Below are 17,002 nucleotides of genomic sequence, written 5' to 3'. Positions count from 1 at the left end.
ATCTATCACCTCACCTTATTTAAATTGATTTTACTAAAAAATATTCTTAGTAAATGAGTCCATTCAGTGTGGTTAACAGACAAAAAACAATTACATTAAAGGATAGCATCTGTAGCAGATCTTGAGATGATAACCATTGTTGATGAGAGTTCTGTTAATAATTTTTAAATGCTTACTATGTGCCAGACATTGTGCAAAGCATATCATCTGAGTTATCTCATGTTATCCTTTCATTTACCTGTGGAGATCACTACTGTGTAATTCAGGTTTCAAACAATCTGAGTAATATAAAATCAAACTTTTCTATGAAATGTATGTTCTCAGACTTAAAACAAGTTGTTATGCACACAGCTGGGAACAAAAAATTCTTTGCATTTCCAGTTTCTTAGTGTTGACATTTTATAAAAGTCAGTAAGCAACAATTAAAGCTGGGATTAAAAACCAAATGAGTACTTAAAACAATTGTTTTAATAAAATATATTAATTTAATTATGACTGTATAGACGGTAACTCTCAGGCTTAAAACAGCTTTAAGCTTCATTTCTAACTCTCATTATAAGAACCATGGAACATGAAACATGATTGTTACCTAGAACAGTTCTCCACTTCATATTTTAACATGCTTTGCAAACTTCAATTGTATATTAGCTGTTGGCTATTTTGATAAATTGACTTGGCTTTATTACTATGATAGAAGTCCTTTTTTTTCTTTGCCTTAATCCCTGAGAGTTGCTGTGGTACCTGATGTTAATGGAGCAGTGACATTGTATGCCTATGCCAGATGGTAAAGAAAGAGTTCACTGAATTACATTCAGTGAAAAATAAGGGATATAAGAGAATTTACTCTTTTTAAAAAGTAAACAAGATCTACAGCACAAAGGTAGTTGAGGAATAATTAAGAAAATGCAGCTGCTTAAAAGTACTAAAGAACAAAAAAATTATGTTGCAGTCAGATGCAGAGTCAACGTCGAGTTTAGTTTTTCTAGTTTGAAAATTACTTTTTGAATCTTGTCTCTGTGTTTCTAATACCCTGCAGTCTTTCTTCTAATTCTTGCCTTTGAATAGCGACCTCAGAGCTCAGTGCTGGGAGGGAAACATAAATCAAACAAACCAGTCCTTTCGCTATTGAGTGACTAATTGTATAACTAATAAAAAGTATAAAATGTCTTTTTCAGAAAGATATCTTGTGTTGAATAATAGTAATAATAGCAATGCCTGAAATATGTAGTTTTTGCCCTTATTTAAAAAAGTATTAATTCTAAGGTTTACTTATTTGATCCTTATAATGTTATATGATAGGTAGGGTAAATATTTTAAGTCATGGATTTAAGGCTGAGAGAGGTCAAGGACTAACTGAAGATTTACAGAATATAGTTAATGTCAAAGGAGAAACTAGAGTGCCTTTAAATATGTTCACAGATGTGAGCATAGGAGAAGTCAACATTATGCAACTCACAGACTAATCTGTGCATTCCCAAACAAGATACTCTTTAAAGACATTTTTTTCCTCTTTGCTTTTTTCCCTCTGCACTCCAAAAATAAACTGCTCTGGTTGGGCCACCTGCATTATGCACTGGTCTCCAGCTGTAAGAGTGTGCATGGTGATCATTAAGTCAACAAAAGGATTCTTTATACCAGAAGTCCCAGGAGCAAACTGCAGTACATTCCAGTATGTAGCACACACAGTCATAGTGTTAGTCTGCCTAAAGTCTACATTTGGATTTTTTTTTCTCTGTGTAGGGCATGAATATCCCTATGGAATTAAAATGAGCCATCTTCGAGACACTGCGCTCCTGGCACAGGGATCAAAGGACTCCCCCACACCTTCCAACCTCCAAGAGCCCTTCCTCACGGAGCAGCTGCCCCGAGAGATGCAGTGTCAGTTCATCCTGAAGCCCAGCCGCCTGGCTGTGACCCAGCAGCTGAGTGGTGAGTTTTCTCCTCCCTCATAGAGCCTGTTTTACCAAAACTTTTCATTCCTGAAAGCAAAAAATGTTCTTTGCCTTTCAGCCAGATGAAATATTTTTTTCTTTTAAATTTGCAAAGTGTTTTGAAGGAAAGATGGAGTTTTAGAACATAGTTTTAGAAATTAGTGGTAGGACTGACTGACTTGTAATCAGCAGCTAGTTAACTGCCATAGAGTCTGTTCCTTCTTTCTTCACTATTCTTTCCCCTTTAACCTTATGTCCACTGCAGAGTCAAAGGCACCAGGCAATGGTGCAGGTGCTTCAATGCTTTCTTTGTACTGTAATACATTGCACAGTGTGTTCCCCAAATGGTCACATTATAAAAAGGAGGTTGTCAGTGATGCGTGTCAGGAGACTCTAATGCCCGACCTGGGTCCTGCTACTGATTGTATGTAACGATTTCCACAGAAATCTCTTGGTATTCTGCTAATCCCTCTGAATGTAGCCATCCCTTATCCACCCCGTAATAAAGACTCCCGAATGGTAAAAATGATATTCAACATAGGAGGACCATCATTAATTTACTCTAACTCTAATTTGAGCTTTATACCTCAGTCTGAAAGTAAGACTGTGAAAAAAAAAAGAAGAAAATATATCATGCCAAAAAGTGTTGAGTGGGGTAGTGGAAAATTGGTGCTGAATTTTTGTAGCTGCTTTTGTCAGTTTGAAAAAACTGTAGTAACCAGTGAACAGTGGCCGTGGTTTATACTCATCCCCCAACACATGCATGTCCAACCCTGTCCCTTTCTGTTGATGACCCAGCCTTAGATTTTATACTTCATTGACGTCATTGGTCTAGAACTCCTTAATATTGCTAACATTGCGTGCAGGCAGGCTCAGTCATGTCCACCTCTTTGCAACCCCATGAACTGTAGCCCACCAGGCTTCTCTGTCCATAGAATTTTCTAGGCAAGAATATTGGAGGTGGGTTGCCATCTCCTACTCCAGGGGATCTTCCCAACCCAGGGACCCAGCGTGTGTCTCCTGCACTGGCAGCAGATTGTCTACCACTGCGCCACCTGGGAAGCCCTAATCTTGCTGATAGCAGCTATAAAAACTGATCTTGCATTTGCCCCAGTCTTCCTCCCTCCAGCAGTGGTAAATTGAGGTTTTGAACTCTAAGGCTATTTACTCACATCTTTGGGCCATTTTGAAGGGGTATTATAAACATGTTACAGTTCTCTAACCTCTAAAATATGAGCTCCTTGAAGGTGGAGAGTTTGGTCTGTTTTGTTTATTGCTATATTCCCAGCACCTGGAACAGTTTCTGCATACATAAAAAAGTATCCAATAAATATTTGTTGAATGAATTTATTAATAGGTCTGTTGTTAGTGCTTATTAAAGTTATAAAAGGAATGTTGCCTTTATATCAAAGATCAGAATATCATTTTACTCTTCTACCTTTATTACCCATGTTTTTCAAAACTGTTTCTGTGGGTACCTTGTTAATAAAATAAAATAAGTGTATTTTAACTAAGTAGACCAAAATAATCAGGAGTCAAGAACCCTGAAGGTTTTACTCATTTTTGCCAACTACTTGATTAATTAATTGTAAGCAGCCTTTACTTATTAATCCTCTGTTTCTCCCTGTTAAAGGTTAAGATAATAATGGTTGCAGCTATAAAATGATCCATAATAAAAGGAGTAACTACAGAGCAGTGGTGGCAACTACCTGTGTAGTTAAACAATTAATATGTGAACCAGTTTTGTATGTTTTTTTTAAATGCAGAGGATTTTGAGAACAACTACTTTGGAAACTACTAACTTAGATCGGGGATCAACAGACTTTCTCTGTAAAGGACCAGGTAGTGAAATTTGCAAGTCAGCAGACAAAACTGAGAATATCATGTAGGTACTTATATAACAAGAGAGAAAACAAATTTCTACAAAATTTTTATGGATGATATTCAATATGTAGTAATAATTGAGTACATGCATGCTCACTCACTCAGTCATATCCAATCTTTGCAACCCCATGTACTATAGCCTGCCATTCTCCTCTGTCCAGAGACTTTCTAGGCAAGAATACTGAAGCAGGTTGCTGTTTTCCTCCTCCAGGGGATCTTCCCGACCCAGGAATTGAACCCACGACTTCTGCATTGGCAGGTGGATTCTTTACCACTGTCCCACCTAGGAAGCCCATAACTGAGTACAATTTTATGTAATACAGATATGTTAATGAAAATAATTCTTTTAGGTAAATAACATTTCACTTAATTGGGATTCAACATTATTATTCCAGGTTGGGAAGATCCCCTGGAGAAGGGCACGGCAACCCACTCCAGTGTTCTTGTCTGAATAGTATTCTTTTTTTTCTTTTTAATTTTTATTTTTACTTTATTTTACTTTACAGTACTGTATTGGTTTTGCCATGCATTGACATGAATCCACCACGGGTGTACATGTGTTCCCAAACATGAACCCCCCTCCCACCTCCCTCCCCATAACATCTCTCTGGGTCATCACCATGCACCAGCCCCAAGCATGCTGTATCCTGCATCAGACATAGACTGGCGATTCGATTCTTACATGATAGTATACATGTTACAATGCCATTCTCCCAAATCATCCCACCCTCTCCCTCTCCCTCTGAGTGGACAGTATTCTTACATGGAAGGTTACAGTCCATGGGGTCACAAAGAGTCAGACAAGACTGAGCGACTAAGCACAGCACAGCACACATCATAATTAAATGTAAAATATTCTTATATGTAATGATATTTTATATATTTCATGATCTTTGAAAATAGCTTTTCACACCAATAGGTACTGCCAAATGCTAACATATCATTCTACAAGCATATAATTTTTAAAATCTTTATTGGAGTATAGTTGCTTTGCATTGTTCGTATTAGTTTCTACTGTACAACAAAGTGAATCAGCTATACATATACCTATATCCCCTCTTTCTTTATTCCTTTCCCATTTACATCACCACAGAGCATTGAGTAGAGTTATTGGTTCTCATTAGTTACCTATTTTACACATAGTATCAATAGTTTATATATGTCAATCCCAATCTCCCAGTTCATCACACCCAACCTTCCCCCTTGGTATCCGTACATTTATGCCCTACATCTGTGTTTTTATTTCTGCTTAAATAAGATCATTTATACCAATTTCTTCAGATTTCACTTATATGTATTAATATGCAACGTTTGTTTTACACTTTCTGACATACTTCATCCTGTATGACAGTCTCTAGTTTATCCACATCTCTACAAATGACCCAGTTGTGTTCCTATTTATGCCTGAGTAATATTCCATTGGTAGCTCAGCTGGTACACTTCCTGGTAGCTCAGCCAGTAAAGAATCCACCTGCAATGCAGGAGAGCCCCGATTTGATCCCTGGGTTGGAAAGATCCCCTGGAAAATGAACAGGCTACCCATTCCAGGATTCATGGTCTTCCCTGGTGGCTCAGATAGTAAAGAATCTACTGCACTGTGGGAGACCTGGGTTTGATCCCTGAGTTGGGAAGGTCCCCTGGAGAAGGACATGGCAACCCACTCCAGTATTCTTGCCTGGAGAATCTCCATGGACAGAGGAGCCTGGTGGGCTATGGTCTTGGGGGTCACAAAGAGTCTGAGTGACTAAGCACTAAGCAATATCCCTTTGTACATATGTACCATATCTTCTTTATCCATTCCTCTCTTGATGGACATTTAGGTTGCTTCCATGTCCTGGCTATTGTAAATAGTGCTGCAGTGAACATTGGGGTGCACGTGTCTTTTTGAATTATGGTTTTCTCCAGAGATATGCACAGTAGTGGAATTGCTAGGTCACGTGGTAGTTCTGTTTTTAGTGTTTAAAGGAACTTCCATACTATTCTGCATAGTGACTGTATCAATTTACATTTCCACCAACATTGCAAGAGGCTTCCCTTTTCTCCATACCCTCTGCAGCATGTATTGTGTATAGATTTTGTGATGATAGCCATTCTAACCAGTGTGAGGTGACAGTTCTTTGTAGTTTTGATTTGCATTTCTCTAATAATTAGTGATGTTGAGCATCTTTTCATGTGTTTGTTGGCTATCTGTATGTCTTTGGAGAAATGTCTATTTAGACCTTGTACCCATTTTTCGACTGGGTTGTTTTTTTATATTGAGCTGAATGAGTTGCGTGTATATTTTTGGAGATTAATCTTTTGTCGGTTTCTTCATTTGCAAATATTTTCTTCCATTCTAAGGGTTTCCTTTTTGTCTTGTTTATGGTTCCCTTTGCTGTGCAAATGCTTTTCAATATACCTTGGTCCCATGTGTTTATTTTTGTTTTTATTTTCGTTACTGTAGGAGGTGGGTCAAAAAAGGTTTTGCTGTAATTTATGTCAAAGGGTGTTCTGCCTGTTTTCCTCTAAGAGTTTTATAGTGTCTGGCCTTACATCAGGTCTTTAATCCATTTTATATTTGTGTATGGTGTTAAGGAGAGTCTAATTTCATCCTTTTACATGTAACTCTCCAGTTTCCCCAGCACCACTTATTGAACAAGCTGTCTTTTATCCCTTGTATATTCTGTCCTTCCTTGTCTCTTGTGACAGTCTTTATTTTAAAGTCTGTTTTATGTGACATGAGTATTGCTACTTCACCTTTGTTTCGATTTCCATTTGCATGGAATATCTTTTTCCATCCTCTAACTTCCAGCCTATATTTCTCCCTATATCTGAAGTGGGTCTTTTGTGGGCAGCGTATATATGGATTTTGTTTTGTATCCATTCAGCCTACCTTTATCTTTTCATCAGAGCATTTAATGCATTTACATTTAAAGTATTTATGTGTATATTCCTATTACCACTTTCTTAGTTGTTTTGAATTTGTGTAGGTTTTTTCCTTCTCTGTGCTTCCTGCCTAGAGAAGTTCTTTTAATATTTATTACAAAGCTGGTCTGGTGACAGTGAATTCTCTTAGCCTTTACTTGTCTGTAAATCTTTTGATTTCTCCATCAAATCTAAGCCTTCCTGGGTAGAATAATCTTGTAGGTTTTCCCTTCTATCACTTTAAATATATCCTATCTGGCCGGTAGAGTTTCTGTTAGGAAATCAGCTGATAATCTTATGGAGATTCCCCTATATATTTTTTAAATTTATTTATTTTAATTGGAAGCTAATTGCTTTATAATATTATAGTGGTTTTTGCCATACATTGACATGAATCAGCCATAGGTGTACATGTGTCCCCCATCCTGAACCCCCCTCCCACCTCCCTCCTCATCACATCCCTCAGGGTCATCCCAGTGCACCAGCCCTGAGTGTCCTGTCTCACGCATCGAACCTGAACTGGCGCTGTGTTTCACATATGATAATATACATGTTTCAATGCTATTCTCTCAAATTATTCCACCCTCGCCTTGCTGCTTTTAATATTTTTTGTATTTAAATTTTTCAGTTTGATTAATATGTGTTTCAGCTTATTTCTCCTTGGGTTTATCTTATATGGAACTCTCTGTGCTTCCTGGACTTGACTATTTCCTTTCTCATGTTAGGGAAGTTTTTTACTATAATCTCTTCAAATATTTTCTCAGACCCTTTCTCTTTCTCTTCTTCTGGGACCCATATAATTCAAATGTTGGTGTGTTTAATATTGTCCCAGAGGTCTCTGAGATTGCGCTCAGTTCTTTTCATTCTTTCTTCTTTATTCTACTTCACAGCAGTTATTTCCACCATTTTATTTCTAGCTCACTTATCCATTCTTCTCTCAGTTATTCTGCTATTGATTCCTCCTAGTGTATTGTTAATTTCAGTTATTGTGGTGTTCATCATTGCTTGTTTGTTCTTTAGTGTTTCTAGGTCCTTGTTAAATATTTCTTGTATTTTCTCCATTCTATTTCCCAGATTTTGAATCATCTTTACTATCATTACTCTGAATTATTTTTCAGGTAATTGCCTATTACCTTTTCACCTGTGGGTTTTTACCTTGCTCCTTCCTCTGTAACATATTTCTCTGTCTTCTCGTTGTTTAACTTACAGTGTTTGAGGTTTCCTTTTTACAGGCTACAGGGTCATGGTTCCTCTTGCTTCTGGTGTCTTCCCTAGTGGGAAAGGTTGCTTGTTCCAAGGGCTCGTGTACGCTTCCTGCTAGGAAGGACTGGTGCCTGTGCTCTGGTGGGTAGTAATGAGTTTTTTCCCTCTGATGGGCAGAGTCACATCAGGTGGTGTGTTTGGGGATTTCTGTGAGCTTAGTACAACTTTAGGCAGCCTGTCTGCTGATGGGTGGGGCTCTGTTCCTTTCTTGCTGCTTGTTTGGTATTAAGTGTCCAGCACTGGAGCATGTATGCAGTTGGGTAGAGCTAGGTCATTGTATCCAGAAAGATAGTTTATCCAAGGTTATTCAGCTAAGTAGCAGAGCCAGAATCTGAAATCAGCTCTGACTATAGAAACCATATTCTTTCCAAGATACCACATTGCTGATGGATGGTAAGTCTATCAGGTAAGCTACATTCCCAGGATGCAGCACTGACCTAGCCAGTTGCCAGCTCCTGGAGCAAATGCTGTCTTAATCTATTTTGAGTTAATTTCTGCATATGGTATGGTCCAGCCATTTTTGCATGTTGCTGTCCAGTTTTCCCAACATGACTTACTGAAGAAACTGTCCTTTTCTCATTGTATGTTCTTGGCTCCTTTGTCATAGATTAATTGAGCATAAGTATGTACGTCTATTTCTGGACTGTCTATTCTGTTCCATTGATCTGTATATCTGTTTTAATGCCAGTATCATTTTATTTTGATTACTAAAGCTCTATAATGTAGTGTGTATCACAGTAAACTGGAAAATTCTGAAAGAGAAGGGAATATCGGACCACTTGACCTGCCTCTTGAGAAACCTATATGCAGGTCAGGAAGCAACAGTTAGAACTGGACATGGGACAACAGACTGTGTCCAAATAGGAAAAGGAGGCTGTATATTGTCACCCTGCTTATTTAACTTATATGCAGAGTACATCATGAGGAATGCTGGGCTGGAGGAAGCACAAGCTGGAATCAAGATTGCCAGGAGAAATATCAATAACCTCAGATATGCAGATGATACCACCCTTATGGCAGAAAGTGATGAAGAACTAAAGAGCCTCTTGATGAAAGTGAAAGAAGAGAGCGAAAAAGTTGGCTTAAAGCTCAACATTCAGAAAACAAAGATCATGGCATTCGGTCCCATCACTTCATGGGAAATAGATGGAGAAACAGTGGCAACTGTGACTGACTTTATTTGGGGGGACTCCAAAATCACTGCAGATGGTGATTGCAGCCATGAAATTAAAAGACACTTACTCCTTGGAAGGAAAGTTATGACCAACCTAGACAGCATATTAAAAAGCAGAGACATTACTTTGTTAACAAAGGTCCATCTAGTGAAGACTATGGTTTTTCCAGTAGTCATGTCTGGATGTGAGAGTTGGACTATAAAGAAAGCTGAGCGCCAAAGAATTGATGCTTTTGAACTGTGGTGTTGGAGAAGACTCTTGACAGTCCCTTGGACTGCAAGGAGATCAGTCCTGGGTGTTCATTGGAAGGACTGATGTTGAAGCTGAAACTCTAATACTTTGGCCACCTGATGTGAAGAGCTGACTCATTTGAAAAGCCCCTGATGCTGGGAAAGATTGAGGGCAGGAGGAGAAGGGGATGACATAGGATGAAATGGTTGGATGGCATCACCGACTCAATGGACATGGGTTTGGGTGGACTCCAGGAGGTGGTGATGGACAGGGAGGCCTGGAGTGTGGCAGTTCATGGCGTCGCAAAGAGTCGGACATGATTGAGCGACTGAACTGAACTGAACTGATAATATAGTTTGAAATTAGGAGCATGAAGCCTCCTTCTCAAGATTGATTTGTCTATTTTAGGGTCTTTTGTCATTCTATACAAATTTTAGAATTGTTCTATTACTTTGAAAACCACAATTGGAATGTTGATAGGGACTGCATTGAGTCTATAGTCTGCTTTGAATAGTATGGAGATTTTAGCAATACTAACTTTGCCAATCCGTGAGCATGGAATATCTTTCCATTTATTTGTGTCTTCTTCCATTTTTTTTGTTCATCAGTGCCTTCTTAGTTTTCAGTGTACTGGTCTTTCACCTTCTTGATTAAATTTATTTTTAGGTAGTTTATTCTTCTTGGTGCAGTTATAAATGGGATTATTTTCTTAATATAACTTTCTGATAGCTTGTTATTAGTGTATAGAAACTCAGCAGATGTATGTTGGTCTTATATCCTGCAAATTGACTGAATTCATTTGTTAGTTCTAAAGGTTTTTGAGGGGAGTCTTTAAAGTTTTCTGTATATATTATTATTATATCATCTACAAATAGTGGCATTTTCACTCTTTTCTTTCCAGTTTGGGTATCTTTCATTTTTTTCCTGCCTACTTGATTTGGCTAGCCCTTGGAAAAAGAAAAATGGTGAGAATGGGCATCCTTGTCTTGTTTCTAATCTTAGAGGGAAAACTTTTTGGCTTTTGACCATTGAATATGATAGTATCTGTCATATTAATATATGACCTTTGTTATGTTGGGATACATTTCCTCTATTCCCACTCTGTTGAGGATTTTAATCATATTAATAAATGGATGGATTTTTTCAAGTGCCTTTTTTAATCTATTGATATGATCAAAGAAAAATCATATGTTTTTTTCCTCTGTTTTGTAAATACAGTATATCACATTGATTAGTGGACTATGAATCATGCTTGTATACCTTTAATAAGTCCAACTTGATTATGGCATTGATTTTTTTAATATATTGTTGGATTCAATTTGATGATTTCTTTGAGAATTTTACCTATATGTTCATCAGAGATGTTGGCCTATAATTTTCTTTGCTTGTGGTTTCCTTGACTGGGGTATCAGAGTAATTATGGCCTTGGAAAATGAGTTTAGAAGTATTCCCTCATTTCCTACCTTTTGGAAGACTTTGAGAGTATTGGTATTAATTCTTCTTTGAAGGTTTGATAGAATTCACCAGTGAAGCTGTCAAGTGCTGGACTTTTATTTGTAGGGAGTTTTTAAATTACTTATTCAGTATCCCTACCAATAATCAGCCTATTCAGATTTTCTGTTCATATTCAGCCTTGAAGTTTGCATGTTTCTAAGAATTTATCCATTTGTTCTAGGTTTTCCAGTTTGTTGGCATGTAATTGTTCGTAATAGTCTCTTAATGATCCCGTATATTTCTGTGGTGTCTGTTGCATCTCTTTCATTTCTGATTTTTTTTTTTTTTTACTTTAGTTCTCTCTCTTTTGTTGAGTCTGGCTAAAGGTTTATCAACTTTGTTTATTTTTTCAAAGAACCCACTCTTATTCTCATTGATCTCTTCTAGCGTCTTTTAGTCTCTATTTCATTTACTGCTCCTCTTAGTTCTGAAGTGAGTCTCTTGTAGGTGGCATGTAGGTGGGTCTTGTTTTTTATTCCATCAATCCCTCTCTGTCTTTTGATCGAAGAATTTAGTCCATTTACTGTTAAAGTAATTGTTAATAGATATGTTATTGCCATTTCTATTGTTTCTGGCTGCTTTGCAGTTCCTCTGTTCATTTCTTCTACTGCTACCTTCCTTTGTGATTTAATGACTTTCAGATTCCTTTCTCTGTCATTATCTTTTGTGTATCTACTTTAGGTTTTTGCTTGATGGTTATCACAAGGTTTACACATAAGAACTTGTATTTATAATAGTGTTTATGTTGATATCAGTGTTTGAACACTTTGTAAAGCTCTACTTATTTATTCTCTACTCACCCAACATTTGGTTTTTTGATATCATATTTTATGTCTTTTTTTATCTTGTAAATTCCTTGCTTAAATATTGTAGCTACAGTTATTTTTACTATCTTTGTCTTTTGACCTTCGTATTAATAATTCATTCACTACCATTACCATATATTTGCCTTTACCAGTGAGATTTATGCTTTTATATATTCTGTTACTAATTAGCACCCTTTCTGTTCAGCTTAAAAAGATACCTTTGACATCTCTTCTGAGAAAGGTTTAGGTTTAGTGGTGATGAACTCCTTTATCTTTTGCTTACTAGAAACCTCTATCTCCTTCAATTCTGAATGATAACTTTGGTAGGTGAAGTATTTTTGGTTAGAAATTTTTATCTTTTAGCACTTGGAATATATTGTGCTATTTCTATTTCCTTCCAATCTTTAAAATTTCTGCTAAAAAAAATCTACTGATAGTCTTACAGGATTTCCTTGTACATAAAAGTTGTTTTTCTCTTGCAGCTTTTAAGATCTCTCCTTGTCTTTAGCTTTTGACATTTTAGTATAAAATGTCAAAAGTATAAAATTTAGTATAAAAAAGTATAAAATTTAGTATATAAAAAGTATAAAATTTAGTATAAAATTAGTGTCTTGGTGTAGATCTCTGGGTTCATCTTATTTGGAACTGTCTGAGCTTCCTAGATTTTAATGTCTGTTTCTTTCCTCAGTTTAGGACAGTTTTCAGCCATTATTTTTTCAAATAAGTTTTCTTTCCCTTTTTATTTTTTTCTGAGACCTCTATAACGTGATAGTTAATGCACTTGATGTTGTCCCATAAGTCCTTTAAGCTGTCTTCACCATTTTGCATTCTTTTTCTTTTTGCTGCTCTGATTGGGTGAGTTTCTCTGCCATGTCTCAAGTTCTCTGATCCTTTCTTCTGCTTCATCAAATCTGCTTTTGACCCCCACTGGTTATTTTTCAATTCAGTTGTTGTATTCTTCAGTTCTGTGACTTCTGTTTGGAACTTTCTTATATTTTCTATCTTTAAGTTCTCACTGTGTTTATCCATTCTTCTCTCAAGTTTAGTGAGCATCTTTAGGATCATTTATTGAACTTTTTACCAGGTAAATTATTTATCTCCAGTTCATTAACTTTTCTTCTGATGTTTTATCTTGTTCTTTCATTTGGAACATATTTCTGTTTCTTCATTTTGCTTGATTCTGTCCTGGTCTCTATGCACTAGGTGAAAGAGCCACCTCTCTCACTTGAACTGTTGGCTTTGTGTAAGAGATGAACCTTTTTCATTCAACCCTGTCCTAGCTCTTGGTTTTCTGTCAACTATTTGTAATTATCCAAGAAGCCTAACTTATATTTAATAGCTCTCAGTACTTGAGGAAGTGCCAAGATCAGTCAGTGTCCCAAAGGGGAGAGCTCAGTCAGCACCTTGATTCAGGCTGATTGGAAACCAAGTCCTCAGACAGCAGCTTTTCAAGAATGCAGATATATGCAGTTCTATAGGACTGCAAAGATAAGCCCTGCTGGCCCCCAGAGCCAGGCTATCTGGAGGTGGTCCCTGGCAGCAGTCCCAAAAATTGGGTCTCTGGTAGGTTTATAAGCTCCTTCTTGGGAGTTGCTAGTGAACTGTAGTCACACAGGAGGAAGTGCAAAGATGGTGTTCCTGGCTGCATCTTTGAGAGCACCTGCTCACCCTCTAGGTGTGTGCCAGACCTGTTGCTTATCCCCAGGGCTGAAGTTCCTAGACAGGCAAATAGCCTCTTTTACAAAAAGAGTGGGAGTGTGTTCAGTCTGCTGTCTGTGTGATGCCCTGGAAATGGTAGTCTTCCAAGAACTGTCTCTATAATTGTTACAGTCCCGTGGGACCCAGGAATGCAAGCCCCCCTGACCAGTTGATCACAGGTCTTTCTCTGGGTGGCAGCTGTAAAAATCATGTCACCAAATGTAAAAACCAGAGCACCAGTATTGTGTAGAACCTCCTCTCCAGAAGATAAAAGCACTCTGCAGTATAGCAGAAGAGCTAAAAAATGGTACCCACTGGCTGACATGGGACAGATGAGGAGTACACAGATGACATTCACTGGGAAAAAAAAGAAAAGAGAAAGAAAAAGAGAAAACAAGGGAGAGGAAAAATAAAAAGATGATACCCAACATAAGGGCGGAGGGTGGGGAAGATGGTGCTGCTGACTTTAGCAAGGCAGAGAGAGAATAGGAAGATAGTGTCCACCAGCCTCTGTCCAAGGGAGTATCCAAGCAGGTACCAGTGCTTTAAAATTAGTAAATGAATCTCTTTCATATGATGTCTGGATGCTTTGCAAATGGCTGCTTCGACATTGGGCTCTGGGTTAGGTGAGCCTGGGCATAAACCCTTTAAGAACCCTTCCTTGTGTCCACAAAGCCCCATATGTCTCATGGACATGAGCCTTGTTGGCCTGTGAGATGCTTTGGGGGTTTATCTCTCAGACACTGGATCTTAAAAGTTAGGGTGACCTATGTGAGGTATGAACCCTTCACTCCTTCTGGAGAAGCTCTGGGTTTTGAGTTCCCTCCAGACTGGGGGTTGTTTTATTGGGGGTGGAGTTTGTAATGAGATTGTGTTTCAGCCTTTTCTACCCACTAGGATGTGGTTTCTCTCTCCTTTGCCCAATGTAACAGGGTCTCTTTACCAGTATGTGGATTCTTTTCAGAAGAAGTTGTTCCATGTATAGTTTTAGATAAACTGTATCCATGGGAGGAGGTGAGTGCAAGAGCTTCCTACATATCCATCTTGCTAAAATTTCTTATTAAAAGTTTTTTGTTGTGGTTATTATTCTTTAATAATCAATAAGCACAAACTTTCAAGAATTACAGTTTTTAATATTCAGTTTGTTCATTTAAGCATGAAGAGACTCTAACTTGACTCTTGCTGGGATTGTTGAAGAAAGTTGTATGTTCATGAATTTTATTTGCTCTATATTTACATCATCGTAATATTTTTTATAACAATTGCATGTTTTTTCATCAGCCTTTGACCTTTAGAAAGTAAGAGCTAAGCATTAAAGCTCTGCAAGAAAGTAAATTTTAATGAAAATTTTTTTCCTCTCAGTCCCAAAGGGAACATGAACTCTAAAATTGACTGTGGTATATAATAAAAGGCATGACTGCAGCTGAAAGCACTTATAATAAAATACAAGACTCAATTCTACTTTGTCCTCTGTCTATACTCATTGGATAGCTGAGTTTATAACTTTATGATAGAACATTCTTCCTAAGAAGTGTGTGAAACCAAAAAGATACAGTAAATCTAATAGTTTTCAAAATAGTGAAACCATATTAAATGTGAGGAAACTAGATTGAGTATAACTACTTAACATATATAAACATACATATTAAACAAACATTTGCACAGATTGACATTGCTGCCACAAAGGAACCCCTTTCTGGATTTAAGAATGGGTTCAGTTTCCTAAACTACTGATCAGTTAGTTCAGTCGTTCAGTCGTGTCTGACTCTCTGAAACCCCATGGACTGCAGCACACCGGGCTTCCTTCTCCGTCACCGATTCCCGGAACTTGCTCAAACTCATGTCCATCAAGTCGGTGATAGCTCCAACCATCTCATTCTCTGTCATCCTTCTCCTCCTGCCTTCAATCTCTCCCAGAATCAAGGTCTTTTCCAGTGAGTTGGCTCTTTGCATCAGGTGGCCAAAGTATTGGAGCTTTAGTTGCAGCATCAGTCCTCACGATTGACTGGTTTGATCTTCTTGCAGTCCAAGGGACTCTCAAGAGTTTCTCTAATACCACAGTTCAAAAGCATCAATTCTTTGACACTTAACTTTCTTTATGGTCCCACTCTCACATCCATATGGACTTCTCTGGTGGCTCAGATGGTAAAGCGTCTGTCTACAATGCGGGAGACCTGGGTTTGATCCCTGGGTTGGGAAGATCCTCTGGAGAAGGAAATGGCAATCCACTCCAGTGCTATTGTCTGGAAAATCCCATGGACAGAGGAGCCTGATAGGTTATAGTCCATGGGGCCGCAAAGAGTTGGACATGACTGAGCGACTTCACTTTCACTCACATCCATACATGACTACTGGAAAAACCATAGCTTTGACTAGATGGACCTTTGTCGGAAAATTAATGTCTCTGCTTTTCAATATGCTGTCTAGGTTGGTCATAGCTTTTCTTCCAAGGAGCAAATGTCTTTTAATTTCATGGCTGCAATCACCGTCTGCAGTGATTTTGGAGCCAAAGCAAATAAAGTCTGTCACTATTTCCATTGTTTCCCCATCTGTTTCCCATGAAGTGATGGGACCATATGCCATGATTGTAGTTTTTTGAATGTTGAGTGTTAAGCCAGCTTTTTCTCTCCTCTTTCACTTTCATCAAGAGGCTCTATTTTTCCTCTTCACTTTCTGCCATAAGGGTGGTATCATCTGCATATCTGAGGTTATTGCTCTTTCTCCCGGCAATCTTGATTCCAGCTTGTGCTTCATCCAGCCAGGCATTTCGCATGATGTACTCTGCATAGAAGTTAAATAAAACAGAGTGATAATACACAGCCTTGATGTACTCCTTTCCCAATTTTGAACCAGTCCATTGTTCCATGTCCAGTTCTTTTTTTTTTTTTTAAAGTTCAGAAAAGAAAGATTTATTAATATACTAAAACCCAGCATACTACTAGTTAATAATATATTAATTCAATCTATTAATTTATTGAAAACCAGCACACATATTAATAAAACATTAACATTTTGAAATTGCAAATGTATGATTTTTCCCCCAAATCAGACTGTACAAGTATTTTAGTGAATGATTCACCAACAGTGTTAGTTACTACTCTCCTTTTTTTTTTTTTCATGTCCAGTTCTAACTGTTGCTTCTTAACCTGCATACAGATTTCTCAGGAGGCAAGTCAGGTTGTCTGGTATTCCCATCTCTTGAAGAATTTTCCACAGTTTGTTGTGATCTACACAGTCAAATGCTTTGGCGTAGTCAGTAAAGCAGAAGTAGATGTTTTTCTGGAGTTCTCTTGCTTTTTCTATGATCCAGTGGATACTGGCAATTTGTTCTTCTGCCTTTTCATTCCAATCCCAAAGGGCAGTGCCTAAGAATGTTCGAACTACCACACAATTGCACTCATCTCACATGCTAGCATAGTAAGGCTCAAAATTCTCCAAGCCAGGCTTCAACTGTACGTGAACCATGAACTTCCAGATTTTCAAGCTGGATTTAGAAAACACAGAGGAAACTACTGATATTATGTATAAAATAGATAACTGATGAGAACGTACTGTATAGCACAGGAAACTCTGCTTAATGCACTGTGGTGACCCAAATAGAAGGAAGTCCAGAAGG

The 17,002-nt window shown here is 37.8% G+C and overlaps 1 protein-coding gene across 1 annotated transcript in view; it reads left to right on the top strand.

The window, feature by feature from the left end:
* The window catches only part of ARHGAP20 (Rho GTPase activating protein 20), a 204,143-nt gene that overhangs the window by 164,337 nt on the left and 22,804 nt on the right, over positions 1–17,002 (top strand). Inside the window, exon 9 of the mRNA XM_069554976.1 lies at positions 1,741–1,929. Coding sequence (XP_069411077.1) covers positions 1,741–1,929 — 189 coding nt within the window. The remainder of the gene's footprint in view (positions 1–1,740; positions 1,930–17,002) is intronic.

Source organism: Ovis canadensis, chromosome 15, assembly GCF_042477335.2.
Source record: "Ovis canadensis isolate MfBH-ARS-UI-01 breed Bighorn chromosome 15, ARS-UI_OviCan_v2, whole genome shotgun sequence".
NCBI lineage: Eukaryota > Metazoa > Chordata > Mammalia > Artiodactyla > Bovidae > Ovis > Ovis canadensis.
This window is presented reverse-complemented; position numbering and strand designations above follow the sequence as displayed.